Source organism: Salvelinus alpinus, chromosome 14 (genome assembly GCF_045679555.1).
Source record: "Salvelinus alpinus chromosome 14, SLU_Salpinus.1, whole genome shotgun sequence".
NCBI lineage: Eukaryota > Metazoa > Chordata > Actinopteri > Salmoniformes > Salmonidae > Salvelinus > Salvelinus alpinus.
In genome coordinates, this window is record NC_092099.1 from 31,258,079 (window position 1) to 31,270,664 (window position 12,586).

General features: G+C 43.3%; 1 protein-coding gene across 1 annotated transcript; it reads left to right on the forward strand.

Moving 5' to 3' along the window:
• The first annotated feature begins 5,038 nt into the window (after positions 1–5,038).
• Positions 5,039–11,791, forward strand: LOC139538769 (terminal nucleotidyltransferase 5C-like). Its single transcript, XM_071341183.1, has 2 exons — positions 5,039–5,196; positions 6,021–11,791. Exon 2 carries the CDS (start codon positions 6,043–6,045, stop codon positions 7,222–7,224), a length of 1,182 nt encoding a protein of 393 aa, XP_071197284.1. The 5' UTR covers positions 5,039–5,196; positions 6,021–6,042; the 3' UTR covers positions 7,225–11,791.
• The last annotated feature ends 795 nt before the right edge of the window (positions 11,792–12,586 follow it).

Sequence of the window (12,586 nt, forward strand, 5' to 3'; positions counted from 1 at the left end):
TCTCAACACTGTTTCTACTTCTCAGCACTGTTTGTACCTCTCAGCACTGATCTACTTCTCAACACTGTTTGTACCTCTCCGCACTGATCTACTTCTCAGCACTGTTTCTACCTCTCAGCACTGTTTGTACCTCTCAGCACTGTTTGTACCTCTCAGCGCTGTTTGTACCTCTCAGCACTGTTTCTACCTCTCAGCACTGTTTGTACCTCTCAGCACTGTTTGTACCTCTCAGCACTGTTTGTACCTCTCAGCGCTGTTTGTACCTCTCAGCACTGTTTCTACTTCTCAACACTGTTTCTACTTCTCAGCACTGTTTCTACCTCTCAGCACTGTTTCTACCTCTCAGCACTGTTTCTACCTCTCAGCACTGTTTCTACCTCTCAGCACTGTTTCTACTTCTCAGCACTGTTTCTACTTCTCAACACTGTTTCTACTTCTCAACACTGTTTCTACTTCTCAGCACTGTTTCTACTTTTCAACACTGTTTCTACATTTCAACACTGTGTCTACCTGTCAACACGGCAAAACACACACATACACACTCACTTCTCTTGCGCCACACAAACCTTTTGCTATACACACAATCCTCTCGTCACACACTCCTGCTACATACACTCCTCATGCCATACACACACATTCATCCTGCTACACACACTCCTCATGCCATACACACACATTCATCCTGCTACACACACTCCTGCTACATACACTCCTCATGCCATACACACACATTCATCCTGCTACACACACTCCTGCGCTGCTTGTGTGTGTATTTGTAGGGCTCCCAATAGGGGCAGCGGTCTAAGGCACTGCATCTCAGTGCTAGAGGCGTCACTACAGACCCTGGTTCGATTCCAGGCTGAATCACAACCAGCCGTGATAGGGAGTCCCATAGGGCGGCGCACAATTGTCCCAGCGTCGTCCGGGTTTGGCTGGGTTAGGTCGTCATTGTAAATACGATTTTTTTCTTAACTGACTTTCCAAGTTAAATAAAGGTGTGTGTGTGTGTGTGGTCCCAAGCGAAAAGAACCCGGTGTAAAATTGATGTGAAACTCCAGAGAGAAAAGAAACACAAATCTTCTTAAGCTGCGGGGAACAACACTCTTACTTACAGCACCTCACCCTCAAGCTGTTGCACAATGTGAAGATTCTGCTTAAAGTGCACACACTTTAAGAAACCACTTAGCACTGCCAGCACCTGCACAGACAATGCAGAGAAAGTGTGTAGATGTTGGCCTACTGTATAGTAGAATTCATTTTCCTATTGGGCAACAATTCAAATCAAATGGTAAGAAGATAAGAAAGAAAAACAGAGGAATAGACAGTAGGATATCTTATTAGTCACTTTGTGTTACCACTTTTTCCAGTAACAAAGAGATGAATGCGTCAGTGGGTGTGCAACCCATGCATTAGTGAATTGTACTGTAGTCATATCATAGACGTGTAATGATAGTGTACATCTATTTTTGTATTTTCCCAGTTGAGTCTTTCCCTTAAATGTTTTTGTACAGCTCATGTGCCACGTTTGACTGTGTGTAATAGCTCTGTTCTGTTCTGTCGTGAGTCACTCCTACTGTCAAACAGATTTGAGTATAATATGCAGCGTGGCTGTGAGCCCTTGGCTGCCGTCTTCAGCACATAATCGCCTCATTCGCTTTCTTTGGAAGTTTCTCTCAGTTGTAACATTAATGCTTTGGCAAAATGTACTCAATATTTGTCTCTTCTCTCTCTCTCTTCCTCTATCTCTATTTGTCTCTCTTCTCTCTCTATATATATTTTCTCTCATTCCCTCTGTCCCCCCTGAAACTCCTTGTAAGAGAGAGGAAAATAGAGAGAGAGAGAGAGAGAGAGAGAGAGAGAGAGAGAGAGAGAGAGAGAGAGAGAGAGAGAGAGAGAGAGAGAGAGAGAGAGAGAGAGAGAGAGAGAGAGAGAGAGAGAGAGAGAGAGAGACGGGAATTCCCCTGGTTTCACATCTCATGGCCCATCAGTTCTCCTTCTGACTGTTGGCTGTGAGTCTGCTGATTCACCAGATGAGGGGGACTGTTCTACTCCATTGACTAATGTTCTACTGCGTTTCCCACCCCGACAGCTGCCCAATCACACACACACACACACACACACACACACACACACACACACACACACACACACACACACACACACACACACACACACACACACACACACACACACACACACACACACACACACACACACACACACACACACACACACACACACACACACACACACACACACACACACACACACGGAAACCAAGTTTATTATTTGTTTCCTCTTCTTTGAATTTCCCCTCCCCTGTCACACATTATGATATATCAAAACCAAAAGTTCTATGGAAAGTGCATTATGAGAGGAGTATGTTAAGTTGGAACCTACTCTGAAGCAGGCTCCTACATACAGCTTTTCTCAGAGGTCTTTCTATTGACCTAGAAGGGCCAATAGCTATCCAGCTGCAGCTTGAGGTCACGTTTCCTGCAAAACACAACAGGCTGTTCTTTGTGGCTTAAAGTTGAATCTGCCCTTTTCACAGGATTCCAACTCTTCCATGAAAAATTAAAGGATGCAGCTGTTGATTTTTTTTATATATGCTGTGTTCAAAATACATATATTTTTTTATGTGTCCCAGTTATGAAAAAGTCAGTTTGGTTTGCTAGGCTTACAGCGTTGGGGGGGGGGAGGTGGACTATACAGAAGAACAAGCAATATTTGAAAGCCCATACAGTGCATTCGGGAAAGTATTTAGACCCCTTGACTTTTTAATCATGTTGTTGCGTTACAGCCTTATTCTAATGTGGATTCAAATGTTTAGTTCTTTTCTCCTTATTTTTCTGATCTACACTATACCCCATAATGGCAGAGCAAAAACTGTTTTTGTAGAAATGTTTGCAAATGTATAACAAAATAAAAAGTTTTATCAAGTATTACATTGACATAAGAATTCAGACCCTTTACTCAGTACTTTGTTGAAGCACCTTTGGCAGCGATTACAGCCTCCAGTCTTCTTGGGTATGACACTACAAGCTTGGCACACCTGTATTTGGGGAGTTTCTTTCATTTTTCTCTGCAGATCCTCTCAAGCTCTGTCAGGTTGGATGGGGAGCATCTCTGCACATATATTTTCAGGTCTCTCCAGAGATGTTCGCTCGGGTTCAAGTCCGGGCTCTGGCTGGGCCCCTCAAGGACATTCAGAAACTTGTCCCAAAGACACTCTTGTGTTGTCTTGGCTGTGTGCTTAGGGTCATTGTCCCTTTGGAAAGTGAACCTTCGCCCCCAGTCTGAGGTCCTAAACGATCTGGAGCAGGTTTTCATCAAGGATCTCTCTGTACTTTGCTCCGTTCATTTTTCTCTCAATCCTGACTAGTCTCCCAGTCTCTGCCGCTGAAAAACATCCCCACAGCATGATGCTGCCACCACCATGGTTCACCGTAGGGATGGTGCCAGGTTTCCTCCAGACGTGACGCTTGGCATTCAGGCTAAAGAGTTCAATCTTGGTTTCATCAGACCAGAGACTCTTGTTTCCATCTTGCCTATGCCGTTCTGTACCATCACTCATTCATATATCTTTATGTACATATTCTTTATCCCTTTACACTTGTGTGTATAAGGTAGTAGTTGTGGAATTGTTAGGTTAGATTACTTGTTGGTTATTACTGCATTGTCGGAACTAGAAGCACAAGCATTTCGCTACACTCGCATTAACATCTGCTAACCATGTGTATGTGACAAATAAAATTTGATTGGATTTGATTTGTTTCTCATGGTCTAAGAGTCCTTTAGGTGCATTTTGGCAAACTCCAAGCGGGCTGTCATGTGCATTTTACTGAGGAGTGGCTTCTGTCTGGCCACTCTACCATAAAGGCCTGATTGGTAGAGTGCTGCAGAGATGGTTGTCCTTCTGGAAGGTTCTCCCATCTGTTCAGAGGAACTCTGGAGCTCTGTCAGAGTGACCATCGGGTTCTTGGTCACCTCCCTGACCAAGGCCCTTCTCCCCGATTCCTCAGCTTGGCCGGGTGGCCAGCTCTAGGAAGAGTCTTGGTGGTTCCAAACGTCTTCCATTTAAGAATGATGGAGGCCACTGTGTTCTTGGGGACCTTTAATGCTGCATACATTTTTTGGTACCCTTCCCCAGATCTGTGCTTCGATACAATCCTGTATCGGAACTCTACGGACAATTCCTTTGACCTCATGGCTTGGTTTTTGCTCTGACATGCACTGTCAACTGTGGGACCTTATAGAGAGAGGTGTGCCTTTCCAAATCATGTCCAATCAATTGAATTTACCCCAGGTGGACTCCAATCAAGTTGTAGAAATGTCTCAAGGATGATCAATGGAAACAGGATGCACCTGAGCTCAATTTCGAGTCTCATAGCAAAGGGTCTGAATACTTATGTAAATAAGCTATTTCTAAAAACCTGTTTTCGCTTTGTCATTATGGGGTATTGTGTGTAGATTGATGAGGAAAACGATTTATTTAATCCATTTAAGTATAAGGCTGTAACTTTTCAAATAGATTACCAACGCAACAAGGTTTGAGAGTTTTCACAAATTGCAAATCCATGCCCTGCTAATCATTTCCGAAAACATAACAGTTCAAAAAGGAAGAACTGAGTTGTGTTTAGGAGATTAGATTGCAGCAAATGTATCACATCTCTGTTAAATGTGTCAAATTTGTTTGTCAACCGGGAAACCAAATCATCCAACGACAGCATTCGAATGAAGGCAGCAGACGCTTCTGGTAACCTGGCAACACAAAAACCTCTCTAGCCAATCAAGGGCTTCGCTCAGCGCATTAATATAATGAAATAGAAAGACTAGCTATCTAGTTGTTAGAAAATTCCAAGTCTGTCAATGCTGTAGAATTATTAAGAATTTCGATTAAAGGTAAATATTTTGTATTCACATTTTTATTCACTCATCTGAATCTGATTAAGTTTTTGTGAATAGGGAACGTGTTTTAACGTGTTGGGGATGGTGTAGTGCGACGTGGAGGGCTGTTCAGCCAGTTGCTCTTCGGCATATAAGAAGGCGTTTCTTTTAGTAGATGCGCACTTACAGGCACTGACATTTTAGTGTAAGACTCACGAGTGGATATATGGAAGTGCCTGCACGTTTCCTCCGCTAACATTTTCTAATTGTGCAATTTGAATGCCTTGAGAGGATACCTTCATAACCGTATGTATAATTTTTATATCAGCTCATTATGTGTGCATTTCTGACTATAACCCTTTTCATCTAGGTAGTTGATTCGATTTACCAAACTTTTTGATTTGCCTGTTTGTGAGATGTAAACTTAGGCTAGGCTCGCCAGCAGTTCACTTCTTACCTGTTTAAAAAAAATGTTTTAGGTATCAATTTTACACGCTGTAGTTTCCTATCTTGTGTAACCCTTTCGCGTCGTTTTCTGTGGCCATCTAAAGAATTGGTGAAGTGCTTTTTAGAAATAGTTACTGTACTTGCACGAACTTGTTCTGTCGGCTTCCACGTTCAACCAGTTTCACGAGCGCGTGCTGTAAAATGTGGAATTAGCCAGTCAGTCAAATTATTGCGAAGTTAGCTAGGCCGATTTAATTGAAGCGTTGCTGTTATTCATGCCTGTGTTATTTCCCCACATGTAAATATTTCGCGCATGTATTCCTAAAAATCATCTTCCCCCTTGAAATGAAAAGTTAAGTTAGGTAGCTAGTTAAAATCGTATTTTTTAATAAGTATTGTTTGATTAGAAAAAAAAAAAAATGTTTAGAGCACGATGTTTGTGACATCCAAATGATTGCTCTCGAGCACCTTTCTATTTTACTCTGCTGCTTAGTTCTCGATTGAAAACATTCTCACTCTGTTCTAGAAGTTCAGGAGGCATCATACTAGCTAGTGATCAAAGGCTGGAATTCCAGTGCATTCTGTTTTGGCATCTCCTCACAGACATGCCATGCATGTTCTGTGGGGTCAGAAACGACTTATTTTTGGTACTCGTAAACTAATATTTTTTTTTCCTGTCCTAGTTAATTTAAAGACAATTAGAAGATGGCTAACAAGGCAGAGTCCACAATGAGCACTACCACTAGTGAGAGTGTGTCCCACAGTGTGCTGAGCTGGGACCAGGTGAGCCGTCTCAATGAGGTCCTGACAGCAGTGGTGCCGGTCCATGGCCGAGGTAACTTCCCAACCCTGGAGGTGCGGCTGAAAGACATTGTTCAGATGGTGCGCACCCGTCTGGAGCTAAGGGGGATTAAAGTGAAAGATGTTCGTCTGAACGGCTCTACAGCCAGCCACGTGCTGGTGCAGGACATTGGCTGGAGCTACAAGGACCTGGACATCATCTTCAGGGTGGACCTGCCCCAGGAGTCAGGGTTCCAGTTGGTCAAAGATGTGGTGCTGGGCACTCTGCTGGACTTCCTCCCTGAGGGGGTGAACAAGGAGAAGATCACTCCCATGACCCTAAAGGAGGTCTATGTTCAGAAGCTGGTCAAGGTGTATACAGAGCAGGACCGCTGGAGCCTCATCTCCCTCTCCAACAACAACGGGCGCAACGTGGAGCTGAAGTTTGTGGACTCTATCCGCCGGCAGTTTGAGTTCAGTGTGGACTCATTCCAGATCGTGCTGGACTCGCTGCTCTCCTTTTACGACTTCTCGCCAGAGAACCCTATGTCTAGCCACTTCCACCCCACCGTGGTGGGTGAGAGCGTGTATGGAGACTTTGGCGCGTCTCTGGACCACCTCATGAACAAACTGATCGCCACCAAGCGGCCGGAGGAGATCCGTGGCGGCGGCCTTCTCAAGTACTGCAACCTACTGGTAAGAGACTTCCGGCCCACCTCGGAGGAGGAGTTCAAGGGCCTGGAGCGTTATATGTGCTCCCGCTTCTTCATCGACTTCCCCGACATTGGTGAGCAGCAACGGAAGCTGGAGGCCTACCTGCAGAGCCACTTTGTGGGTGAGGAGAAGAGCAAGTATGACTACCTCATGATCCTGCGGCGCGTGGTCAACGAGAGCACGGTGTGCCTCATGGGTCACGAGAGGCGGCAGACCCTCAACCTCATCTCGCTGACGGCCTTCAGGGTGCTGGCTGAGCAGAACGCCATCCCAGACGCCTCCAGTGTCACCTGCTACTACCAGCCGGCGCCCTACGTCCGAGACCACAACTTCAGCAACTACTACGTTGCCTCGTGTAACCAGAATATTCCAACATGGCTGCCATGTAACTGAGAGACCCATATAACACGAAGAATGCTGCTTTGAGAAAGGGGAAAAAAGTCAGATGTGCCAAAAAAATAGAAATTAGGCCATAACTGGCATTTCGCTCTGTAGTCATAAAGGATATATTTAAATGGCCAAGTGTTTTGATTTTGGTCTCCTTTCTCATTCCTTATCTACAGAGGTGTCAAGATCATTGGATCCAAAGTGATATTTTTTTGCCTTTTCTCAGATTGTAATGTTTTTGTTTGTTTCCCCTAATGAGAAGATTGGTTTCAAATTAACGTCCTGATTCAAGAATGAGTTCTACTTGGTGCCCACATGTTAAGTGTATTTGGTCCATCTTCAAAGAAAGGGAAACAAATATTTAGAAGTTTATTTGGGTTTTGCTCCTGTGTGTATTGAAGAAAGAAAAAACGCAGAAAATTGTTGTTTAAAAAAAATAAAAAGTAGTATAAAAAAAAGGTTAACTAAAGAGATGTGAAGCACAAGGTGTAAAAGGTAATCCTGAGATGACATAATGTTTAGTTCACTGATGAGCAGTATGGGTTTGCTCATCAGTGTTTTTGAGGAATCTTCTATTAGTGAGATGACTGTCCCATCTCCTTTAGAAGGCATCCAAGTTAAAAGGGAGGCAGAGGAATGGCTCATTTTGTTTTTAAATCAAAGGTGTAAAAAAGGAAAGGTAATCTTACCGAATATCACTAGCGCAGTGCTGCCAGAGTGCCTTTGTAGAGAAAAATGTGTTTTATTTTCTGCTGTGACTTGCCTCCTTCCTAAATCTGTTCAGCCAATACTATGTATAAACAATAGTTCATACTATGTAGGGTGCATCTCAATAGTGTTAAGTGGCTTCCTCTCCTTAGTATCTTCTCCTCCATGCAACAGGTCAAATAGAAATGTAGACTGCCTATCCAAACCTTTCACCTGTTTGTGGTAATGCTTGAAAGGAAAGCAAAGGAAGCCATGAACGAGTATTGAGAAGCACACCATGCAGTGTAACTCTTTGGGCCTTTTTGCTCACTGATCGTGGCTAATGTATGTTGTGGGGAGTTGCTATTCTTTTCTTTTAAACCTCTTCCAAAACATTGGTGCAGCAGTGACCACTCATGTCAGAGTTTATGGTCCATGTGGTGGGGTCTGTACTGTAAGCTCATTCGGAGAACAGGACAGGGCCTTCACCTCCCTCTTTCTGGAGTCTAGTCTGAGAGTCCGGGAGAGACTGTCCTTTCCCTTAAAAGGAGCCCCACTTGGCGGGCCCTGGAACCCCTTGCAGGCCTTCCTTTGCAGGCAGTGGCCTGAAATGGGATCCCAGTCTGGTGCAGGCCAGCTGGCAGCCAATAATGAAAGTGGGGAGGGAGTGTAGGGTGGCGGGGTTGTGCCAGTGTGTGATGGCAACCTTATGCGTGGGGGCTGACTCACTTCCCTCTCCACCACCCCCTAAGGGTTTGCAGGGGCCAGGTTTGAACCCTTTTCTGGCCATGGAAGGATAGGGGAGCACTGCTGCCTGCCTGGCACATTTGACGAAATGTAAGTGTCTGGAATTCCGTTCCCATTTTGGACCTCACGTGTCTTGATTTACATGGCAGAAGTTGTACTCTGATCTACGACAGGCATCCGAGTACCCCCTCCCACCCTAATTAAACTTTAAAACCAATTTAGAAATTGCACCCCCACCATCTCCCTTTCTACTGACCTGGCAAATTTAATTTCCAGTCTAGTGAGCCAACTGTTCGCCTTAAGTATTTCTGTCCAACCAAACCCAGGGACTTTTATTTTTGGACCTAAAAGGCAACATGACTTTCACTGATGGATGAGCAGCAGTGACTCAACCGTTTGCCCTCCTGCCCCCCCCCCCCCCCCCCCCCCTGCTTGCTGACAGCCTGCTCCCTGTCCCTCTACTCTGCTTACACTCCCTAGGTGCCAGCTGCTGCTCGATCAACTTGTGCAAACTAAAATGCTCATCCAGATAAGAGCTAGGATGTGGTTATCTGCTCCGTTCACAGGCCTGGGGGGGGTCGGCATGGTCTCTGGAGCGGGTCACACCCATGGGTCGGGGCACGTTGAGCAGCCCAAACTAAACGTGGACACTGCTTTTAGTCCAAGGGCCACCCACTAATAAAGGCTTCAGAAAAGGCATTACGTGACCCAGGAAACAAAACTGCAAAGTTTCAACCTCATTATGTAGACAATTATATGAACACATTCATTACATTTTATAAATCAATGGTACAATTTCAATCGGCTCATTATGGTTAATTTCCCCTAGCAATGGAGGTTGCCACGTTAGTAGTTACACACTTTCTGCTGTCCATGCTTGCAGAAAGCAATGTACGGACCTGAGGAATCACGAAATAATACGAGATAAGATGAAAAACTGTTCCAAGTTGTTTAAATTGCTTTATGTAGCTGTTGGGACCTTGAATGTTTTGAGAGCTGTGTTGGCTAGCAAATGTGCTGTCTTTAGTTTGGCAAGCAGGCAAAAGCAATGATGGCCCTTGTAGGCTGTACATCTTACATTAACTGAGAACAACTGTACATGGTTAAAACACATTTCCTTGTTTCGGGGTTCATCTGGATCAGTGAAGGACCGGTAACATGTTGCTTGAGCCTATGCAAGGACAACCACTGAACTCATGAATAGTTCTGTGTGCCAGTGTGCAACAAAAGTAACCAACATGTCCTTTTTTGATGATTTTTTTTATATATATATTTTTTTAAATAACAAATGAATGCTAGTTTTGAACCGGTGTTCATATTCATAACAATCTCTAATGTTTTTTTTAATTTCGCCGTCTTGTGTGCTGGGTCACGGAACAGCAATTTATTTTGTGGGTGGCAATGGGACAATTTTAACCTGGGTTAGCTTTAGCTTAGCCACCATGTGGGCACATTTGGTGTGGACCAAAGTCTGAACCAGCAACTAAGCACTTAAGTGCCTTTACATTTGGTGGGATAATTTTTTTTTTTTTGTGGGTGGGAGTTGAGAGAATTAGTTAAGAGCTGAATAGTTGCTACTAGTTACCATAATTGTAATTTGCATTTGGTTGAATTCTATTTTTCGTTTATGGGTTGAGACACTGCCATTGAATTATTTATGTAGACTTTTTTTTGGTGTCATGTGAAGTGTTTTTCTTAAGCCCAACCCCAAACCATACTTTGAAACTTAGCTGTCTAGTCATTCCAGTAATTATTTGTCATGATCTACATTTCTTTTTTTTTTGCCCCCACCTCCCTCCCCTTCAATTTATCGAAACCAAAGCAACACCTGCAGCTAGTGCAATGACAAGCCATACATAATAACTGTCTGGTGTCAAATGACTTGTACACCCCACTCAATGGAAGCACTTTAGAGGCCTTGTCTTACTCCATACCCAGCTAGCGGAAAGTGTACATGTACATAAGCTATGGAGGAGACTGTATGTTGGAGGTGAGCTGGTTCTCAGGGAGGTTAAATGTGTTGAAGGGCTGTTTCAGACTTTTGAAGGCTGGGGTGTAAACTTTTTGAACCTTGGAATGTTTATGTTTTTGAATTGTGCTCCCATCTTGGCCACCAGATTCCTATACTTGGTATTTGTCTCCCCCTCTGGTGTGTATTAGAGAAGACTTCTCATCTGTCTCCGCGCTGAGACCATTTCTGAGACCATTTTTAATTTGTGAAAGCTTGTTGCGTTTGGAGCCGATGGTCTTTAACCTTGGTTCTGATGAGTCACTTTTTTTACACAGCATTACTTCATAATTCAGGTGGAGAGGAGCTGTCAGTCATTCCTACAAATGTTTACCACCATGCAAAGTGATGACTCAATTGAGCTTTGAGCCAGAACCAGCAGCTCAGTAGCTCTCCAGAACCAGGGTTGTAGACCCACTGATATTGAATTTGTGTAAATTCTGTGTCTGTGTCCCTTACCCTGCCTGAATGTGTTATGGTTATTGTGGTCTCTGTCTCTATCCTAACTGGGAATGTGTGCCTATTTATCAATTGTAAACAGATGAGTGTTATGTATGCTCCCCTAGATAAGAATGGGTGTGACCAGGCTTGGCTATGATATATCGCTGCCCATATTTGGGGTTGTATGTTTCATGGATGGTGCAAGTGATGTTTCCCCCCCATTTTTATTTGTCAAATTTTTTTCCCCCTCTTTTATCTGCTGTAATTCCATGTGATTTTGCGTTATGGTCCCCTCGATTGTCTGGATTTCGGGGGGGTTGGGGGTGATTTCTTTTTTTCAAAGAGCAAGTCTTATCTTTTTGGAAAGTGACAATCCCTTTTTGAAGCTCTTTGCTATTTTTGCATTAAGAGTTGTGGAATTTTACAGCAGATATGTTTTTTTGTGTGTGTACGAGGATGCCTGTGTGGATGTGAGTTAAGTTAAAGATATGAAATTCTTGCACATTTTATTTTTTGAAATGGTTAATGGCAAAGAGCTGTCAGCTTTCTGATTTATGACGTTGATGACATCATTATACTATTTCATTTCAGCACTTTTACCTTTAGTTTTCCTTTTGGATAGAAATGTACTTCAGGAAAATGTGTTTGAAGAGGGAAAAACAACATTTAAATAAAGTATTAAATTCCAAATGTTGTCCAAATGGTGTTGCTATTCTGTTAATTAACATTTTTAAATGTGTTTTGTGTTAGGTTTTAAAACGTTTGGTTGCACTTTGAGGTGTGTCAGTGGGTACATTGTGTGCATGGTTTTGCCTTAGTGAGCACTAGTACAATAGCTAAGCTAATTTGTTCCTCAACTTAATGTGTAGTAAATCTGTCAACATTTTTTAAATTATTATTAGACTAAAGCAACTTGGTCAATAACATCGAGCCTCTGTTTTTCTCATTTCGATCACAATAGGGAAATGGTTACAAACACTCAGTTCAGCAATTACAGGCTTAGGTCTTATTCCCAACTCATTTTGATGCGGTCTGTTCCATGTAATGGAAATATTGACCCTGCCAAGTTTTCTAATGGGCGGGACATTGTTTTCCCAACATGCTGCATTGGACCACTTGGAAGCATCAGGGCCTACCTAGGGTCCAATGGCTAACTATCCATCAGTATTCACTTCACTATTCTCTCCGAGAGCAGGTCAGCCAAAAACTGGATGCTGGTGAGATTTTGTTATTCTAGTGCTTTCATACCTTGAAGTGTGAACCTGATCAATCACACTTACCTTTTTTTTTTTGGTTGAAGAACTGGGTAAAAAGTGTTCAAACTATCCATCCATACGTAATGCTGGAAACCTCAAGCGTAGACACTGAATCACACCCTGCTGCCATTAATAAAAAGGTGACTTATCTGCTGGGAATTACTCATGGTGTAACTAAAGTGATGCAGCTGTGTCCCCCGCACAATCTCTTAACCACTTTTTCCACCTC